Source organism: Pan paniscus, chromosome 4 (genome assembly GCF_029289425.2).
Source record: "Pan paniscus chromosome 4, NHGRI_mPanPan1-v2.0_pri, whole genome shotgun sequence".
Lineage (NCBI taxonomy): Eukaryota > Metazoa > Chordata > Mammalia > Primates > Hominidae > Pan > Pan paniscus.
The window spans coordinates 33,230,679-33,252,808 of record NC_073253.2 but is presented as its reverse complement, the minus strand read 5'-3'; the positions used below and the strand labels follow the sequence as shown (position 1 = coordinate 33,252,808).

At 36.0% G+C, this 22,130-nt stretch overlaps 1 protein-coding gene across 3 annotated transcripts in view; it reads left to right on the top strand.

The window, feature by feature from the left end:
- Window positions 1-22,130, top strand: part of ATG10 (autophagy related 10) — a 287,839-nt gene that overhangs the window by 85,312 nt on the left and 180,397 nt on the right. For 2 of the 3 annotated variants that reach the window (XM_003822249.5, XM_057302265.2), the window contains exon 3: window positions 3,597-3,704. The exons of the other annotated variant lie outside the window; for it this stretch is intronic. In XM_003822249.5, the coding sequence (XP_003822297.1) occupies window positions 3,597-3,704 (108 nt within the window). The remainder of the gene's footprint in view (window positions 1-3,596; window positions 3,705-22,130) is intronic. 3 annotated transcript variants of the gene reach the window in all.

Below are 22,130 nucleotides of genomic sequence, written 5' to 3'. Positions count from 1 at the left end.
CTTAGAGGATGGAGGCCTAGGCCCTGAGCTTATGATCTAGTGGGAGAAATAAAACTAACAAATGTTAAAAAATTAAAGAAGAGTTAAATGTTCAAGTGTAAGGTATGGTAAGTACAAAAAGAATGCAGGGAAGCTAGAGAGGAGTGTTAATTGGAATGGTCAGGAAAACTTCATTGCCAAGGGGGAATTTGAGTTGACATCGTTTCCTGGGCTGGGTGGACTGCAGGGCTGACAAGAGTGGTGGTTCTCCTGCTTTTGAGTTTGCTTGTCTCTAAAAAAGCATCCTTCAACAGTGAAGAACAAAACATATTTTTCTGCCTTAAATTAAAACAAAGTAGAAGAAAGATCTAGTTCTGTGGAAGTCTTTAAAGGGAAATCAAAATCCAAAAAACTCTATATTTAATTTTTCAAGGCTAATCTTGACTGAGAAGATTGATACTGAAAAAAAATCACCACTACCAAATATAGAGCAAAAAACCCAGTGTACTTCCCTATCGATAATAAAAAATGGTATTTGAAATTACCTAAAATGTAAGTAAATTCCTCAAATTATAAGTATTATTGAAAGTGACATATCTCTTTATCTTAACTAATTGGGAAAGAGACCAGATAATTTATTTAGATTTTATAACATAGGTGTACACGAATTTTTGACTCACCTCTTTTAATGTCAAAGGAGATGTATTTTGCATTGTAATTAGAATTTTACTAAATTTTATGTTCCCTTAAGAGGAGGTTATGTGACCAGGGCTCAGGTATAGAAAAATACAAAATAGAGCAGTTACCCTCATTTAATGAGCTATATTTAGTACACACAGTGCAGCTCCGTGTTCTCTGAATATCCTGAGAGTTTTGGTTTTTATCTCTAGATCATTTTGAAATTGCAGACTTTGGGTAATTTTTCTCTCAAACACATGCTATTATAGTTTTACCGTATAGTCATGCTGCATAATGACATTTCGGTCAAGAACAGACCACATGTACAGTGTTCCCATGAGATTATAATGCTGTATTTTTGCTGTACATTTTCTTTGTTTAGATATGCTTAGATACACAAATACTTACCATTTTGTTACAATTGCCTGCAATTAATACAGTAACATGCTGTACAGGTTTGCAGCCTAGGAGCAAGCAACTATGTCATATAGCCTACGTATGTAGGAGGCCATACCATTTGGGTTTGTGTAAGCAGAGTCTGTGATGTTTGTACAATGACAGAATAGCCCAATGACGTGTTTCTCAGAAGATATTCCTGCTGTTAAGTGATGCATGACTGTATATGGTAAATCTTTTATATAATCAACTATTGATTATCTATCACAATGAGATTGACAATACAATAGAAATCTTCTATTTTTAAACTAATAAACACAAATTTATGTTACTTAATAGCAAAATTATTTTGGTTGCAAGTGACAGAAAACCCAACCCATTGGGTGAAGCAAAGAAGGGACTTTTTGGGGCCATGTAATTGAAAAATCTGAGATAGAACTAGTTTCAGATATGGTTGGTGTAAATAATGTAGTCAGAATGTGGTTTCTCTGTATCTCATGGTCTTGCTTTCCTCTGAGTTGCAGAGCCAACTTCGTTTAATTACATCATGGCTGCCAGGTTTTTTTTTTTTTTTTTTTGTGGTCTGTCTGGCTCAAACCTAGTGGAGAAGAGAACAGCCACCTTTCCCAACCCCCCCAAAACCAAATCCTGAATTTCATCCCATTGGCTGTGATGTAGATCATTTGTCCTCCAGAGTCTCTGGGGCCGGCAGTACTGATGGGCAAGATCAGAGATCTGTGTCTATCCCTGGAGCTGTAATTAGTGTAACAGTAGCCAATGCTCCCCTAAGGAACCATTCCCTTCTCAATCAGGAGAATTGAGGAGCAATTGTTCCTTAGAGGAGCAATGACTACTGCTCCAAAAGAAGGAAGAATGATGTTTGATGTGAAACAGTGGCAATGACAACAGTCACTACATATATCTTTCTCAGTTTAAGCCAATGTTAAATCTACATTTTTCTAAATACGAAGGTTTCAGTGGTAGAAGACCATTACAGGATCTGCTTTGTGGTCAGATAGTGTAGAGCTGGAATTTAAAACAGTAATTCCATCTACAAAATGGATATCCTTAATGAAATAATTAAAAATGACAGTATTGGATATCTGATGGTCTACTTTCCAGGCAGGAATGATATTAAAAATATTTAGCAACCTGTGACAGAGGCATCAACCAATCAGAATGAGTTGGATCTAACCAATCAACAACTAACCAGTGCAGCCCCCTGAGTGAGGGCTGGCAGTTTGTCAGCACAACTTACTGGGAGGCATTCTTAAGGTGCTGTCAAGTGTCTTAAAAAATAGAGTTACTGTATTAGTTTCCTAGGAATGTTATAACAAGGTACCACAAACTGGGTGACTTAAAGTAACAGAAATTTATTCTCTCACAGTTCTGGAGGTTAGAAGTCTGAAATCAAGATGTTGGCAGGGTCCTGCTCCCACCAGAGGCTTTAGGGAAGGACCATTCCTTACTGCTTCTAGCTTCCAGTGGCTGATGGCAATCTTTAGCTCCTAGATGCACCACTCCAGTCTTCATCTTCACATGGCTTTCTTCCCTGTTTGTGTCACTGCATCCAAATTTCCCTCTTCTTATAGGAAGATTAACCCCTTAGTCCTTATTATTTTAATTCTATTAAAATGTAAATGTTGGTGTGACAATTTGGTGGGGAATTAATATTTATTGGCATGTATGTTCGTGCTTGGGGAGGTATTATATTCTTACACATGACTTTATTGAATTCAAAAAAGTGTTACCTTAAAAAAATGGAACTGGCCACAATTAGATGAACATCATTCATTAGTATATTTAAGAGCAAGTACAAGAAACAGGAGACAAATACTGGTAAAGGGCTCAGAAACCATATTTTGTAAGGAGTATTTGCAAATGGTGGTCATTTCTTCAGCGCTTGGAAGAACAGCTGTGTGGAAAAGGGATTAGACTTCAGAGGGCAGAACTAAGTAAGTTAAAGGATGTGAAATACAGGACAAAACTTTCTTAATGTACAATGCACTAAAATGGAAATGACCGCTGTGTAAGGGAGTAACAAGGGCCAGTTCCTGGAGGTGCTCAGGCAGTTGCTGAGATGCATAAATACCTTTCTGGGACATTTTCATAGAGATCTTGCCTTGAGAAAGAAATTGAAATGGAAGCTTTCTTGCAGCTTCGAGATCTATTTCAAGTCCTAAAATTGTTCTCTATGTGTATGCCATGAAAATCAATATTAATTATGTGACAAGCTATTTCTATAAGCTTAAGTTTTGTTCTGTGATCTTGGTGCTATGGACTAGTCAGGAAAAAAGGGAAAGGTTTAATCTAGGAGGGTGGAGACATCATTAATAAATAAGAAAGGTAGGAGAATAAAACTTGCATTTATTGAGTACTTACTATGTACAGGGTGTTGGACTAGTCTCTTTATCCATATAGTCTCATTTAGTACATTTAGTTTTTCACTGATCAGTTTGGAACTTATGGGAAGTGGTTCTTAAAATGATGAATTCTTAAAATAATTGGCATTTTCTTATGTATTTTTTGGTGATGAAACACAGGACTGTTCTGATGGCTACATGTGCAAAATACACTTTCAAATTAAGAATGGGTCTGTGATGTCACATCTAGGAGCATCTACCCATGGACAGACATGTCTTCCCATGGAGGTGAGTAGTTTAATGCATCATGTTCTTTTCAGTCTCCGTAAAGTATACATTTAAAAATGTATACTTTAATGACTCCATCGCATTCCATCCTATGGAAGCACCACAATTATATGGCACTCATATTGAAATAAAATACTTTAATTCTGTTAAGTAAATATTTTAAAAACTTCAAACTTCTTCCCACTGGAGAGAGATCCAATTGCCATTGGATCCTGGGCCTGTTGTAGGGGGAGAAGGAGGTATTTTCCTTTGTAATACTGAAAGCAAGAATTGTGGTAAAGTTATATAAGATCCACTCTGACTCCAGATTGTAGTGAGCCGTCATACTTTTGGTTTCTCTTGGACCTGAATACCACAGATGCCTTCTCTTGTCTATTGATTTTTTTTTCCAAGTAAAATTCCCTGAATATAGCCCTAGCCCCAGGCTGCTTAATACTTGATTGGAGACTTCTTTGCCTGCTCTGCCTTTAGCCCCTTTTCCCTTGAAAATATGCTGGATCTGGGTCTTATTCCTTAGGGGACTTTAACCTTGACTTGAAAATCTTGCTGAACCAAATTTTATTATGGTACTAATGACTGAGTGGTTTTCTGAGATATTTTCATTTTTCTTTTTATCGAAATGCAAATAGCCTTATTGTATTTCTTGTGAAAAAAATTGTATATACCCATTGTAAAAATAAATAATAGAGAAATATATAAAAAGGATTTAAAAATATCCCATATGTCCTTCAGTAGTTTACCAGTGGTAACATTTTAGTAAGTATCCTTTCACATATTTCTATCATATACACACACACACACACTTTTTTTTTTTTTTTTTGCAATGAACAAGTATATCATGGACATCTTTCCATGTCAGTAAATACAGATTTCCATAGTTCTCTTTAATGCCTCCATTGCATTCCATCCTATGGAAGCACCACAATTATATGGCACTCATATTGAAATAAAATACTTGAATTTTGAAAGAGGAGCAATCTACAAAATGGGAGAAAATTTTCACAACCTACTCATCTGACAAAGGGCTAATATCCAGAATCTACAATGAACTCAAACAAATTTACAAGAAAAAAACAAACAACCCCATCAAAAAGTGGGCGAAGGACATGAACAGACACTTCTCAAAAGAAGACATTTATGCAGCCAAAAAACACATGAAACAATGCTCACCATCACTGGCCATCAGAGAAATGCAAATCAAAACCACAATGAGATACCATCTCACACCAGTTAGAATGGCAATCATTAAAAAGTCAGGAAACAACAGGTGCTGGAGAGGATGTGGAGAAATAGGAACACTTTTACACTGTTGGTGGGACTGTAAACTAGTACAACCATTGTGGAAGTCAGCGTGGCAATTCCTAAGGGATCTAGAACTAGAAATACCATTTGACCCAGCCATCCCATTACTGGGTATATACCCAAAGGACTATAAATCATGCTGCTATAAAGACACATGCACACGTATGTTTATTGCCGCATTATTCACAATAGCAAAGACCTAGAACCAACCCAAATGTCCAACAATGATAGACTGGATTAAGAAAATGTGGCCCATATACACCATGGAATACTATGCAGCCATAAAAAATGATGAGTTCATGTCCTTTGTAGGGACATGGATGAAATTGGAAATCATCATTCTCAGTAAACCATCGCAAGAACAAAAAACCAAGCACCGCATATTCTCACTCATAGGTGGGAATTGAACAATGAGATCACATGGACACAGGAAGGGGAATATCACACTCTGGGGACTGTTGTGGGGTGGGGGGAGGGGGGAGGGATAGCATTGGGAGATATACCTAATGCTAGATGACGAGTTAGTGGGTGCAGCGCACCAGCATGGCACATGTATACATATGTAACTAACCTGCACAATGTGCACATGTACCCTAAAACTTAAAGTATAATAAAAAATAAAATAAAATAAAATAAAAAAAAGAAAGAGGATTGGTGAGGACCAATTTATTTCAGCACAAAAGAAGAAATCACTAGTGTTTGAATTCTGAGCATCCTGGGAAAATGAAAGAGGTGACTTTTTTTTGTGTGTGTGCAGGAAGAACTGTTTCTCAGAACATGTTAAACCAGGCCCATTTGCCAATCAGACATCAGCCCCCTTGCCTGTATATGATGCTGGCCTGCAAGTAACTTTCACCTATTTATAATTAGGTTTGCAAGTTATTCTTGAGAGTATTGTGCTTGGTAATAAGCTAAGTGCCCCCAGATGGGTGCTTGAATCTTGATTACTGCTTCATGGTTCCAATAACCAACATCAAATTTGAAGCCAAGCATATTAGGAAGCTTTTCAATTCATTATATATTAACTTAAAAAAAGTTTTAAAAATTAACATAGAAATGATGATTTAAAAAATGAATTACTAGTTTTTGCCTAACAAGTTGGCAGAGATTTGAAAAGCACTAAAAAGTGGTGTTGACAGTGTGAGGGAACTGACACTTTCTGGTTGATGTTTTAACTTCACAAAGTTTAAAGATGTGCACATACTATGAATAATCTAGTCCAATTCTAGGAATTTAGCCTCATAAAATATAATTTTTTTCAACATTTTTCATTTCCAACATTTTCCAATAAATTTGAAACATATGGAAAAATTGAAAGAATTTTGCAGTGAATATCTATATACTTACCACCTAAAGTCTACCATTAACATTTTGCTGTGCTTACTTTATTATATGTTGATCCCTCTGTCTATTAATACATCTTATTTTTTGATGCAATAATTTTAATAAAAGTAAATTGCACACAAATACTCATAAAATATTTGAGTACACAAAGATTTACCTGCAAGTATATGAGCCCTTATTTATAATAGGAAAAATGAAAACAATGGAAATATACAATAGTAATGGATTGGTTAATTATGGCACATCTCTAGATGGATACAGTCATTAAAAATGATATTCTAGGTGACTGTTTAATTACACAGGTTAAATGTTCATGTCGGCCGGGTGCGGTGGCTCAACGCCTGTAATACCAGTACTTTGAGAGGCCGAGGCAGGCGGATCACCTGAGCTTAGGAGTTCAAGACCAGCCTGGTCAACATGGTGAAACCCCCATCTCTACTAAAAATACAAAATTTAGCCAGGTGTGGGGGCTTGCGCCTATGGTCCTAGCTACTCGGGAGGCTGAGACAGGAGAATTGAGCCTGGGAGGTGGAGGTTGCAGTGAGCTGAGATTACATCACTGGTGGGTGACAGAGTGAGACCTTGTCTGGGAAAAAAAAAAAAGTTCATGTTAAGTGAAAAAAAGGTAGATTATGTGGTATAAACAATAGAATCCGAGTATGGTTAACATTCTTCAAACTATATTGACTATTTCAATTTTAAATTATGATTCTTTTTAAAATTTATCTCTTCAGAGAGTGAAACCTATAACTCTTTTCTCTCACTCCCTTGAAATCCCTAAGGTTATTTTTGCTTGGTCCAGTGATTTCATTTGGAGTCACTATCCATCCTTGTAAGCTTCCATTACTGCTGTAGCTCTGGTAGGCATCCTTCTCTTTTTTTCCCAGGTAAGAGCAGAAGATTTTAAAGTTTAGAACAAGACAGCCCAGTACCCCATCTTTGTGTGTCTCCCAGCTTCCCCACCTCTCTATAGCAGAAACAGTAATTGGAAGATTACATATACATATACAAACATGTAATATTCACATAAGGCCTAGAAATAATTTCCCCCCTTCCAATCACATAAGATTTTCTTAGAATGTTTTTTTTTCTTTTTCTTTACATTTATTCTTATTCTTTCTCTTCAGGAATTTTTGCTTTAAAAGTATATGTCCTTTATCTCTCCTTCTTAGTACTCCTCAGACTCATGCTTAGTGTTTTAAAAGCCAGATTGCTTCCTTAGACTGTAAACCCCATGGAGGTAAGATGACTCAATGAGTATCTGTTATTTGACTAAACCTTCAGGTTTAATTACCCATAGAACTAGCTCACTTAACAAATCAGATGCTTCTGTATTTTGATATAAACTGGATAATCTAGTGAATTACTTAGAATTGATTAATTATATGTGTATTATACATATATACTACATATACATAATGTATTTATTATATATATAATATATGTAATATAGTATATTATAAAAAAGTATGGGTGTATGTGTATATACGTATATATACATATACACATATATATACGTATACATACATATACACACATACCTTTTTTTTTTTTTTTTTTTTTTTACAGACAGGGTCTTGCTCTGTCTCGCAGGCTGGAGTGCAGTGGCACAGTCATAGCTCACTGAATCATCTAATTCCTGGGCTCAAGTGATCCTCTCACCTCTGCCTCCCAAGTAGCTGGGACTGCAGGCATGCACCACCATGCCTAGCTAATTTAAGAATTTTTTTAGAGATGTGGATCTTGCTCTGTTGCCCGGGCTTGTCTCAAAGTCCTGGCCTCAAGTGTTCCTCTCTCCTCAGCTTCCCAAAGTGCTGAGATTACAGGCATGAGCCACTGTGTCCAGGCGGAATTCTAAAATAGTTTAGTTTCTACTAGAATAACATATTTTTTTTCAACAATCAATTTACATAGAAAAATCAACAATGTTTAAAAAGAGAGGTTTGCAGGGAGTTTTTAGTAGTTTGTGTTTCTGAGTTGTCACGGGAATGGAATCGGATGATAAACCCTTCATCTTCCAGTCAACTCCAGTGTTTTATTTTTAATATTTGGCAACTCATAGTAAATTTAGGCTGCCTAATTTACTCAGATTATAACAACAGCACAAGTAGAAGAAAGAGTGCTAGACTTGGAGATAGAAATTGTTTTGTAGTTCTCTTCGCCATTTACTAGTAATGTAACCTTGAGTAAACTTCAGTGTTCTCATTCAAACTGTGGGCCCTTCTTACTTCCTGTTTTGGTTGGATATAACAAGAGTACAGTGCTATTATTAATACTAATAATGTCACACTTATAATTATCTTTTTATGGTTATCTCATAATTATGCAAGAAGAAGCAGGATGTGAATGGAGAAACATGAAGGAGCAGGAAGAGAGCAGAGACTGTAACACTTCCTTTCTTTCCATATTCTATTCTTACCTTTAGACGCTGGGAATAATGAGTAGCCTCCAAGTTGGAAACTAACCCTTATTCAGCCACCACCACCAGTTATCTCAGAGAGTGGTACAGAGACAAGTGAGAGTGACTCTCACTAAAAAACAGTGGTAGACTAATTAGAGCATTTAAAACATTCCATTTGAACTACATATATAATGTCTTACTTTCCTAGATCAACATTAGACAGAGATGTATTTTCCTCTTAAGTTCTCTCTTTCTTCATCATAGATTTGTTTATAACTTTTATTTAGTCAGTAGTATAATTAGAGGTATGGCAATTTGAATTTTTTTAGTTTTTCATTTTAAAATACCTCAGATGGCCAGGTATGGTGGCTCACACCTGTAATCCCAGTGCTTCGTTATGCCAAGAGGGGAGGATTGCTTGAGGCCAGGAGTTTGAGATCAGCCTGGACAGTATAGTGAGACTCCATCACTACAAAAACAAGAAAAATTAGGTGGGCCTGGTGGCATGCACGTGTAGTCCTAGCTACTCTGGAGGCTGGGACAGACGGATTGCATAAGCCTGGGTGTTTGAGGTTACAGTGAGCTATGATCACAGCACTGCGCTCTATCTAATATGGGCAACAGAACAAGACTCTGTCTCAAAATAAAAACAAAAAAACCAAAAACAAAATACCTCAGAATTAATGTTTTATCTTAATAGATAGTACATTTGTGATACCAGTAGAAGATACTATGACAATTTAAGTGGAATGTAATTAGATAAGGAACAGCCATCTACTGTTTGTTTAAAAAATGCAATGAACTGCTAACAATTTTTTTTTTTTTTTGAAACAGAGTCTCACTCTGTTGCCCAGGCTGGACTGCAATGGTGTGATCTTGGCTCACTGCAACCTCTGCCTCCCAGGTTCAGGTGATTCTCCCGCCTCAGCCTCCCGAGTAGCTGGGATTACAGGCACCCATCATCATGCCTGGCTAATTTTTGTATTTTTGTAGAGACGGGATTTCACCATGTTGGCCAGGCTGGTCTCGAACTCCTGATCTGAGGTGATCTGCCCACCTCGGCCTCCCAAAGTGCTGGGATTACAGGCGTTGAGCCACCATGCCCGGCTGAACTGCTAACATTTTAAAAACTGAGACCTATCAGAGGGTAGAGGGTCAAAAGAGGGAGAGGATCAAGAAAAATAACTAATGGGTAATAGGCTTAATATCTGGGTGATGAAATAATCTGCACAACAGACTCCCATGACACAAGTTTACCTGTGTAACAAACCTGAACATGTACCCCTGAACTGAAAAGTTAAAAAAATTGAATAAGCAAATTTCATGAAAGGGATTGATTGTGCTCATGATAGATGAACTCAAGGAATAATCCTAATTTGTACAAATTATCAAATTTAGCTGTAAGTGATTTTACAGACTAGATTATCTATCATGAAAAATTATTGGTAGTTTTGTGATAATTAATAAGTTTTATAATCTTGCAAGCAACTGCATAAAACAACATTATTTTTCATTTCAACCATCGCTGATCAAAAGATACTTCAACTCTGCACTGAAGAGTGATAAATTCTTATTTAACTATGGTCCTTGGGATTCCAAAACAGGGTTTAGGTAAAATACATCATCTTTTGATCCTAAATATATGATGATCAAAAGTCTAAAATTTTTTTTTTACATTTTTCTTCTAAATTAGTTGTATTTGTAGATAGTTGAACAACCATACCAAAGATATGTAGATATGTGAATGGGTATCAAACTTGAGGGAAGGGTTTTTGTGGAGTTAGAGAGTACTATTTGCTTAGCTCCCAATGTTTTTATTGGATGAAATATTAGATTAATATTCTTTTATCAATGACTTTAACAGGTTCTCTTTCAACACACATTTATGCCAGCATTAATGCCTTCATGTATTAACATTTTAATTCCCCCAAAATAATACTTATCATGGTCAATTACTTCTATTACATACCAGTTCATCTTACTAGTTGCTTTATTGTCTTATTTAATCTTCACAAAACTCTTATGACAATAGATATTAATATTAATATGGCAAATAAATGGATAAGATTAGTGAAGGTGGATAAAAACAGTTATAATAATAATAACAATAATAATATTATAATAAAGACAGCAGCCTAAGTTTATGGAGGACTAACTATAGGTACTGCACTAAGTGATTTGCATATATTAATTCATTTCAACTCATGATATTGATATCTTTATTCTCTTCACTTTATTATGAGGAAACTGAGACATGACACAAAGGTTAAACTTGCCTAAGGACAATAGCTAGGAAGTGATTATGTTCTGGCTTTTGTTAAGTTCTGGCTTTGGGAAACAGTAGTTCTTAAAAGTTAGTCATATTAAATAAGACATTTATTGAGAGTAGGTAGTATGATTTTGCATGTGACATTTCTGAATTTGTGAGATGAAAGTGAGATGCAGTTTTTGAACAAGATATTTTCTTTACCAGTGACCAACAGAAGTATGTTGCATCAATTTAAAATCCTCTAAATATAGGGCCGGGTGCAGTGACTCACACCTGTAATCCCAGCACTTTGGGAGGCCGAGTCGGGGTGGATCACTTGAGGCTGTGAGTTTGAGACCAGCCTGGCCAACATGGTGAAACACCATCTCTACTAAAAAAATACAAAAATTAGCTGGGTGTGGTGGCAGGTGCCTGTAATCCTAGCTACTCGGGAGGCTGAGGCAGGAGAATTGCTTGAACCCAGGAGGCGGAGGTTGTAGTGAGCCGAGATTGCACCACTGCACTCCAGCCTGGGCGAGAGAGCAAGACATTGTCTCGAAAAAAAAAAAAAAATCTTCTAAATAATAATGAATATTTTCAACAGAAGCAAACATAATCAATGCTGGCTTGGGATATCTTATTTTATGTGACACTTATTTTCATAAATGGGTATTGATACTACCATATCACTTTATCAATTTATGATTTTTTTGTATTTAATTGAAGACTTTTCTTAGAGAAATTGAGATATCATTTAATAGTAGTGAAAAACGTGATTTAACAATTGATCTACTTTAATGAACAGGAGCATATTGTCCTTATTGAAGCCTTATTTCTATACATGAAATGATAATTTACAAATAGAAGTGGGAACCAAGCCCTATACTTCAATTAGACAATTTTTGACGAAAATTAACCATTATTAACTCTTAAAATTTTTGTGGATATATTATTGCAAAATAGCTGCTAAACTTAAGTTTTTTTTTTAAGGTTCTAAATTAACTTACTGGCTAATGAAGACTAGAGAGACTAGAGTTGAGAAATAAGGTGTAAGTTTTTTTTTAAAAAACCGTGTCCAGCACTTATCCACTCAGTAAAAGGAAACAGTATCTAGTTAACTTAGATACTGATTTTTAATAATAAGTAGTAAAAATTATTAATGAATGCTCAGAAGGGGGAAATATCTGAAAGTATTTCCTATGTAACTCGTGTTCTAGCCAACATTGCTTTGTATTTTTTTGTCTCTAATGTCTTCATTTATGAAGTTTTAAGTCATTTTCCATAGAATAGAGATAACCTAGATTTTGTCTTTTGATTCACACAATTCAGCTACCTATACACACTGACTTTAAGTTGGTCAATAATTTTTATATTATTGAAGTTTGTGTTCTGCTTGAAGTTCGATTACTGTAGTTCTTCATCCTTTTGCAGAGGTATCAGAGGTGGGTACCAAGCATATTTTATTTATCCATTTACTATCCTTATTACTTCAGAGCCTCAGGTTGCACCTTCAGATTACATTTTTAAAAACTATGAAAATGATAGAGTCATAAAAATGGCAATAATATACTAGTGGAAGAAAAGATTTTTGTCTTAGGGCCTTGTAGTTCACTAACTGGGATTTTCCTTAGACCAGGGCAGGTAGAATATTATAGAAAGTGAGGCCCTCGACAAAAAACAACCTATCATAAATTTCCTGAAGCATAAAACTGAGAATCAGTAACAGGAGATGATCTCAATTGCCAAGGAACATATTCAAAGAATGATGATCTTCTGAGGTAACCAGGCCTTGAAATACACTCATTTGCCCTAAGGATTTTATTAGGTGGCTTCTAGGATGAGTTCTATTTTATATGTCCAAAATAGACTCATATGTCAGAACTTTTTTTTTATAATGGAATAAATGGTGAGCCACAGTTCTCAGTAAGCATTAACAATTTATCTGTAAAGCAACTGCTATTTTTGGACTGAACTATAGATATATTGATAGATGTAAATGATGACTAAGAAGCATGATTACCTCTGTATTTGGGAATGTAATTTTAAAGCAGTGTTAAAATTCCAGGAAGTCTGTTATGTTTAATGTGCATAGATGCAAATGGAAGCATGTGGAGTAGTCAGTATTTATTTATTGAATGAATGAATCTAATGCTGACAGATAAATGGATTTTTAAAGGAAATAACTGTGAATGCAGCAGACCCCAATCCCACTTTTGTGTTTTACTTAAGATATTATTAAAGGATTCAAAGACAAATTAAAATTTAATTTAATTTAAAGTGTAAGTATATGCTATATAGTAGTGTGGTCTGTGAGAGGGGAGAGTATGGAATATTCTGAAAACCAGTCATGTCAGATTAGGATCTTTAATTCCAGTAAAACTGGGGATTATTGCACTAAATATACTATTTATTATACAAACTATATTTTTTTAACTAGTATATAACAAAAGTGTTTGTTTACTCATTCTTGAAACTAATCAGAAAGCAACATGTAGAGATGCGGCACTGAAACTATTTGAACCATCTAATGAAATTTGTGACTTAGGGCATCTTAAAGCAGTTTAGTGTTCTTCTATAAAGCCAGGAGTCTTAGATAGAGGCAGGGCCTTGCTTCATATTCTGCTGAATCTTCTTTTTACTTTAAGCCCTTGGTACCTGAGTAATAGCACTTTGCAAAATTCAGAGTGTGTTAGGTTCAGTAAGAGTCTGTAACCTAAATGGCTTTTTAAGGTTACTTCTATCTTTGAAATTCTCTGTGCTATATTCTCCTTGGCAAAGCAAAAAGAAAATCTACTTTTTGAAATAAATCAAGTTGACTAAATATACATAGGTAACTAATTCTCTTTTTATGTATTAAGCTAGTAGAAAAGCCTTTGTAAAGATACGTGCCACAGCCATTGTATTTTAACTCAGCAGTAAGTTATATCAGAAAGTTTTCTTTACATATAGTTGTAATTTTGAGGTATTTTTTTAAAAATCAAAAGTAAGATCATTTCTAGCAGCAGCTGTATACTTAAGAGGATACTGAGCTGATGTTTCTGTACAAAAATCTGACAGGCTTTCATTGTGGAGCATGTATGTCCAATTGTAAAGGTCTAACTTAGGAAGCAGTTGTTTCAGAGGAGGGCCATTTAATGCATTATTTTAATTGCCCTAATTATACATTTTTCCCATTTCTTTTAATGAATTTGGGATGCTTTTCATAGCAAAGACTTGGAACCAACCCAAATGCCCATCAACGATAGACTGGATAAAGAAAATGTGGCACATATATACCATGGAATACTGTGCAGCCATAAAAAGGATGAGTTCATGTCCTTTGCAGGGACACGGACGAAGCTGGAAACCATCATTCTCAGCAAACTAACACAGAAACAGAAAACCAAACACCAAATGTTCTCACTCATAAATGGGAGTTGAACAATGAGAATACATGGACACAGGGAGGGGAACATAACACACCGGGGCCTGTCATGGGATTGGGGGAGAGGGGAAGGATAGCATTAGGAGAAATACCTAATGTAGATGACAGGTTGATGGGTGCAGCAAACCACCATTGCACATGTATAACTGTGTAACAAACCTGCACATTCTGCATTCTGCACATGTATCCCAGAACTTAAAGTATATATATAATTCTTATCTGAAAAAAAAAAGACACTTAATAGATTGTTGGGGGTTTCAAACTTTAGGTGGCTCTTTTTTCATGAAGAATTTCTGAGGAAGATATGTTGACTTTATAACCGAATCTAAACTTAAAGTATATATATATATATCTTATATATATATAAAGTATATATGTATATAATCAAATTTAAACTTAAAGTATATATATATATAATTCTTATCTGAAAAAAAAGACACGTAATAGGTTGTTGGGGGTTTCAAACTTTAGGTGGCTCTTTTTTCATGAAGAATTTCTGAGGAAGATATGTTGACTTTATAATCGAATCTAAAATAAATGAAAGTGAAACCACTACTTAGAACTCTTTTCTGCCCCTTTGATTTTTTTTTTTTTGAAGCCAGTAGAAACTCCATATGTGGAGGGAGATACGTTACTTAGAACATATTACAGTAAGATTTGATCTCACAAAAGATTAAGTAGAATCTAAAATTTGAGTTTTCAAAATTATTTTATTAAGTATATTTACAATTTTATTCCTTAGTTAAAAAGATTAATTTAAAAATACTTTATGGAATGAAGGGAATTCCCATTAGCATAATTTTCTATGGAGGGCTCAAAAACAATCTTCTCATATATCCTAAAGGAATTCATTGTTGAAGTAGCAATGTAGAATCTCATGATATGAATGGCAAGCTTCAGATATTAAAATGATTGTTGAATTTTTTTGGTAGCTTGAATGAGATTGACTACTTGTCTCTATTTTTTTTTTAACTGTTGGGTAAAGACCAACCATTGCATAGAGTATCATTTTTACATAAAATCATTGGCCAGAACAATGGCTTATATAGCCCCTGATATTTCATCCACTAATACCTGAAATGCTCAGTATGAAAGAGACTTTATTAAAAATGCAGATGAATTATTTTGGGAAAAGGGAACAAAACATTTTCAAACTGGAATGGTGGTTCTGAACCCTGTGACTGGACTCTAAGCTCTGACTTGGTTAGATCACTTCCATCACAACTGTGTCCTTAGCATTTAGCACAGTGCCTGGCACATAAATGCCAGAAACTGATATCGCTTGTCTCTTGATTTTTCTGGGTTAGAACTATCTAGAATTTCTTCTCTCCTCAATATACTGCGAACTTAACTAAAAGTCAGCAATATTAGTATAAATATTTTGTCATTATCAGTTTATTATCTATTTTATTAAAGGATACTTATTAAATAAAGTGGCCAGGAATAATTTGTTAAAGTTTATTTCTGAATTTATGTGCTTAAGGGCAAATAATAATTTTACCTTAAAGCAAAAGGAAATAACCAAGGATTGCATTGTTAAAGGTTTTCAGAAGGGAGACATCAAAGTGTTTTAACAATATTGTTTTTGATTGCATAAATGTGATATGGGAACTTCAATAATGCTCTTCCATATGGTGCCTGCGAATTTGCTGTTTTGGATTGTTTGCTCTTAGCAAGTTTAAGTCTTACGTATTTGTGATAAGCATTGAGAGAAGTTTCATGCAGTTCAAGCTAACCTCATAGGAGCCTTAGGATAGAGATTACATGTTTGTCTCAGCTACAGTTCAGAATGCATTGAAAAGACCCAGGAAGGCTGTCAAGTTGGCAATGGCACCTAAAGGCTGTCCCGATGGATGCCTGAGAAAATGCATTTTTTGGTCAGTGAGTGGGAGGGTACAACAGCCTGGCAGACTAAATCTCGTCTCTATGCTCCAATTGCTCAACTTTAGCTTATTTTGAAGGAAAAGAAAAGTAGTAATCTGGAAGGGACAAGATATTTTTAGATAAGATTATTAAAATGACTACTGGCTATTCTGAAATAACATTATTAAATGTTCTCTTTCCAAGAAGTATTTGTGAAGCATTTCACCCTCAGCCTTCCTTTAAGTTTTTTAGATATGAAAAAGAAGGGGAAAAATATCAATGTAACAATTATCTTAAACTCTGAAATTCTTCTCTCTGTCCACAACTTCCTTATTTTCAACTGTATTTATGCTTCTCTCTGAACATTCTTTGTATCTTCTTTTTGTCTCAAGGCCCTCAATGACATCAGTCCTCTTTTATTTCTCTTGCTTTCTTACTTAGTCTTGACCTTGGCTACTTCAGCAATGCCCACAACAGGACCTAGGTTCCATGTCCCTTGGCTGTATGCATTATGTTACACCTCTATTGCCACTTCCCAATCCTCTTTTACAATCCCCTCTGTCTTCTTTCTTTCACTCCCAGGTTTTGTGAATAAGTAATCTATAGTACCTGGACTTTTTCGTTATTTGTTCCAACTTCAACTCTGTTTCTTTTGGCTTCTACCAAAATCAAGCTATGGAAATTGCTTCCTTCTAAGTTACTAGTTACCTTACAATCATCACATCTAATGCCTTCATCTTTCTTGACCACGTTGTAACATTTGACACTACTGACTAAGCCCCTTCCTCTTGAAATTGTCTCATTTTTGTCTCTGTGACACTGGTGACAAGGAATATATTTTTTATTCCCCCTTTCTAATAGGTCATTTAACTGTTGTTCTATGGCAGTAGTTTGAACATCTCCCCTAACTCAGAGTCCTTGCAGGAGGGTTGGAGGTCAACCTATGTAAATCAAGATGAATCCAGAGAGGAGGCATGGGGCTGAAAATGAGAATCTGAATCAAGAGTCGTGAATATAGAGCTGATCGTAGGGGATCTTGGGAAATTACCTCCAATAAAGCAGAAGTGCCCCCAGCTTTCCATTTTGACAGCAGGCATCCTGATAAGTCAGACTGACTTAAAAACACATGGTTGGAATTTGGCAACAAGAAACTTGGAGGCTGAGGATGGATTCCATGTCTCCCTCTGTCTACCTTATGAACCTATCAACCGATCCTGGCTTCCATAATCACTCAGCAGTTGGGAGAGGGGCTGCAGGAGCACACCTTGGGTGTTTCTGAGGTGGGATGCCAACTTTGAAAAATGTTTCTTCAAATCATACTTCTTTGATCATGCAGGGTATTGGAATTAACCTTACTGCCAGAGGAATCTAGTACCTTTTCCTCCATGTATTATACCTTGGGTCCCTGGGGATGGCTGAGAGAGGTGCACATGGTGATACATATAGAGGGTAGTGGTGGGAAGCAAGAGGGGCTCTGCACTAAGAACAGTAATTGTCAGTAGAAGGTGAAGAATGTTAAGTTGTGACTTTAGATTGGGCTGTGAAATAGTCAGCGTTTTTAGCAGTTGTCTGAATCTCCCCTCCAGAGGGGTATTAGGCTAGCTGTGCTAGGATATTAGCCAGGTTGCTTGTGTGCTGTTAGGTTCCTGAATCTGGGATTCCTGTTCAAGTTAGCAGGGAGTACTCAAAGTCAGAGAGATAGACCAAGTCAGAATCCATTAAGGAAAGCTAAGATTTAAACACCAGGAAGTGTCCAAAGAATTGGAGGGAGTGATGGTGTCAAGAGTTTGAAGTTAGGCAGAAGTAAGACTGCAGTGAGATTAGGTGGGGATAAAGTGAGGAGGATCCTAAGCGATTACCCTCACTAATTTCAAGTATGCTGGAACTTCTTTGCAGTTGATGGATGGATGGTATTTGACTGTGTCAAGAGGTTTGAGGGGTTAGGCAAAGCTAAGAGGTAGTATGAACATGTAGGTAGAAGAACCAGATGGAATCTGTAATTTTCATGCTTTCTTCTGGCCTTTGTCCTTGTCTGTGTATTCTTTGTGTTAGTCTCTTGCTTGCTAGAGGTTATCTGCTGAGTCTTCCTGGATGGTATATAGCTGTTGCAGGGATTGTTTGGTAGCTACGGGTGACAGCTCTGCTCAGAGGTTCTGGGAAGCAGCTGAGTGGAAGCTGTAGTGTCTAGGGTTATATCTTTCCTAATCAGCTGCTCGTTCCTTCAGTGTAAGATCCATAGCTTATTTATCTTTGCAGCACTTTCCCAGGGGATGATTTTGAATAAATGACATACTGGAAGGTGTATTATAAAGAACAATGAAATTTTACTCTGTAGAAAGGCTTTTTGTGAACATAACCAATGCGACATTATTGCTCTACAATGGGCATTTTATGAAATAATGAAGAAAAAATTCAGAATATACATACATGCATCTGCTCCAAGGTATATTAAAAATGAAATTTTAATTGCCGTTTATCCCAAAGGACCAAAAGTGTCTTATTGGACACAAGATCTTTTTAAATAAAGGTCGATCCACCTTCCATACTGGAACTTTTCATACAAGATGATGTAGTTTAGTGTTCTTTTTAAAAATAATAAACGAATGTTTCAGGAAACCTGTGATAGACTGAATCAGGTGGAACTGATTTAATGTTATGGATAATTACATAATTAGTGATGTAAAAAATAAACCATACTATCTACTTGATGGACTGGAGCTGCTGTGAAGGAGGTACATAATTATACAATCAGCATCCTCCTCCTGTGCTGATTCTAGGTAATACTTTTTCTGCCTTGTCTGAGAAGGGATCTCCTGTCTTATATTTCTTGATGTTATTTAAGTGAAGAGAGCTGAGTGTTCAGTAATTCTCAATTCATGAGCTAGGTCTATGTGAGAGCATCCACTGAACCCAATGACTTTCAAACTTTTTAAATATAAACCCATAATAAGAAATACATTTTACATTAAGACCTAGAACACTCCACACATGCATACCTGAAACCAAGGTTCATGAAACAATTCTTACTCTTTCTGATCTATTCAACTCAATCTACCCTGCGCTATTTTGTTTTTTAAAAATGCTGGTCAAGGCCCAGCAATTGATTTCAGAACTTACTAATGGCTCATGAGTCACATTTTGAAAATACAACCTTTGACCCTTAGTGGTTGCTAACATCAGCAGAAGGGATTTGGAAGGTAACATATGGGTCTGCCAGGGGCTTTGTGTAGCAGGTGGTGTGGCATGGTTGAAAGAACAAGGGCTTTAAAATTAGGGAAATTTGGTTTTACATCCCTACTTTCCCTCCTTCTGTGTGACTTTGAAAATATTACTGAACCTCTTAAAGCCACAAATCTCTTATCTAGAAAACGGGATCCCAAATACAGGAGTTGGGAAGTTGGGAACTGGGAGCTGTATGTAAGCATGTGTGGGTGTGGATGTGTGTATTAAATATCATGAAGTAAAACAGTTGGCTAATGCTGTGAAAGTAAAACACATATGTGGTAGGTGCTTCATTAAGTTTAGTTTGCTCTCCACATCTTTCTCAACTACAGACACCTCAATTGGAGAAAGATGTCATTACAATCCCTACCTCGCAGGGTGGCTATGAGGATCAAATAAGATGGTGGGAGCCAAAGGTTTACAAATGTTCACTTTTATTAGTGTAACCTTAAGGCAGCTTTACTGTTTCAGAATAAATCTTTGTGTGAGTAGAATGGTGAGTCCTGCAAATGGTAAGTGACAAAACTAGAAAACAAAACTGGTTTTGAAATTCTGTATCATAACTGTTAGTAGCAAGACTTGTTTGGAGATACAGTGGTACTATGTGTTGACACTGAAATGCTGCTCCCAAAACTGTTGAAGGATGATTTATAGTGTTTATAGTGCCTATTATAAATCACAATATACATTTGAAGTTCCATATTACATTCCATATAAAATTATTCCACAAAGAACTTTGCTTCATCAAGACCTGGAAAATGAACACGAAGACAACTAATTACCCTTTTGTATAAAATTTCTGTCAATTTTTCTTTACCCAAAGTAGAATACAGTATAATAATTTAATTGTAAGACTTAGAAAAATGTAAACGCCATCTCACAATGTGAAAACTTGGGATGGTGGGGGAGCTTTCTATTGTACTTTTTAATATTTTTATAAAACCCCTTTTTTCTTTAAATATGTTATAGTTTTTACAACTTCTGCAATAGTTTATGACTTTGAAATGCTAGTTCCTTTCTAGTTTTAATTTTGGACTTTTTTTGCCTGAAAGGACATTTTTTGGTTTTGTTACTATCTGTGCTCCTTTCTTTCATTCATCTTTTCTTTGGTATTTTACTGAGATTGTGATTATTTAGTGGTAACCTGGGCTTTGTTGGTTATGTGGAAGGGACATAAATCAGCCAAGGCAGGTATGAGGCAATGACAGCTACAAAGCATCTTTTCCATATCTCTTATTCTCCACGGTATCTAATCTCTGGTTGCTCCAAAATGATTCATTCTCACTTTAAGCATATGTTGGTTGATTGCACTTAATTTTTATGCCATTTCTAAGTTTCCAGTCCCTTAACTTGAATTAGAAAATCACCTAACACTTTATGTTAAGTTTGAGTCACACTTAGCGATAGTCAGGAGAAAGGACCTGGCTCCTTTAAGACAGAAGCACCTTTTTCCTCTGCCAGAAAGCTCATTGTAAAACTGAAGGACTTAACCAAAAAGGGTTTCAATGTAAATTGAATATTGATAGAGAAGGGAGGTTAATTGGCCTTAGTTACTTGGTTGCTAAGGAAGCATTTTCCTGATTGGGAGGAGAAACCCTCCTGGGTGTTGCACAGCTTCTTGTGGACCTAAGATGCTTTGTTTTATCTCTTGCTTTCTGTTTCTGAGTTGGAAGAGGAAAGAGCAGAAAGCTATCATAGGAATGAAAAGCTGCGTGAAGCAGATGGTTAGGCTCTCTCTTCGTTACAGAAAGAGAGAGAGCTAAATACTGACTAGCAACAAGCCAGTGCCAGCAAGGACTCTTTGTTTAAGGCAGACAGTTGGAAAATACCATAAGGGCAAGATATAAAGAGCTTGCTGGGAGGACATAGAGAGGTTAGACCAGAGTGTTTTCAGTGCCTGAAACATGTAGGCAAGAGAAATCAAAGGCTATTTTGAATGGCATCCAACATCTATGTGAAATCATGGGGTTAAAATGTTTTCAATATGGTTAGATTTATTAAGAAAAATTATTTAGTTTGTATTTAGTTGTTTGTGTTTTGCAGGTTTTATACTATATTGTATGTTTAGCAAATTTAGAATTTGTTAATCTATAATTATTTCAACAAAATGTTATAAATATCTCATGTTATTGCATAGTTCATCACTTAATAATGAAAGTAACTTTGGAGTAAATAAATTACAAATTTTTATTGAAATATTTTTTCAAAGCAAAAATGTCTGTGTAGGTCAGGTGTGCTGGCTCATGCCTGTAATCCCAGCACTTTGGCAGGCTGAGGCAGGTAGATCACTTGAGGTTAGGAATTCGAGGCCAGCCTGGCCAACATAGTGATATGCTGTCTCTACTAAAAATACAAAAATTAGCCAGGTGTGGTGGCGTGCACCAGTAATCTCAGCTACTCGGGAGGCTGAGGCAGGAGAATCACTTGAACCTGGGAAGCAGACATTGCAGTGAGCTGAGATCACGCCACTGGACTCCAGCCTGGACGACAGAGCAAGACTCCATATCCAACAATAACAACAACAACAACAACAACAAAACAACAGCAACAACAAAAAGTCTTTATAGATTGTCTATTCATATATGCTAGGCTCTCTGATTATACTTAAGTAGTTTGTAAAGT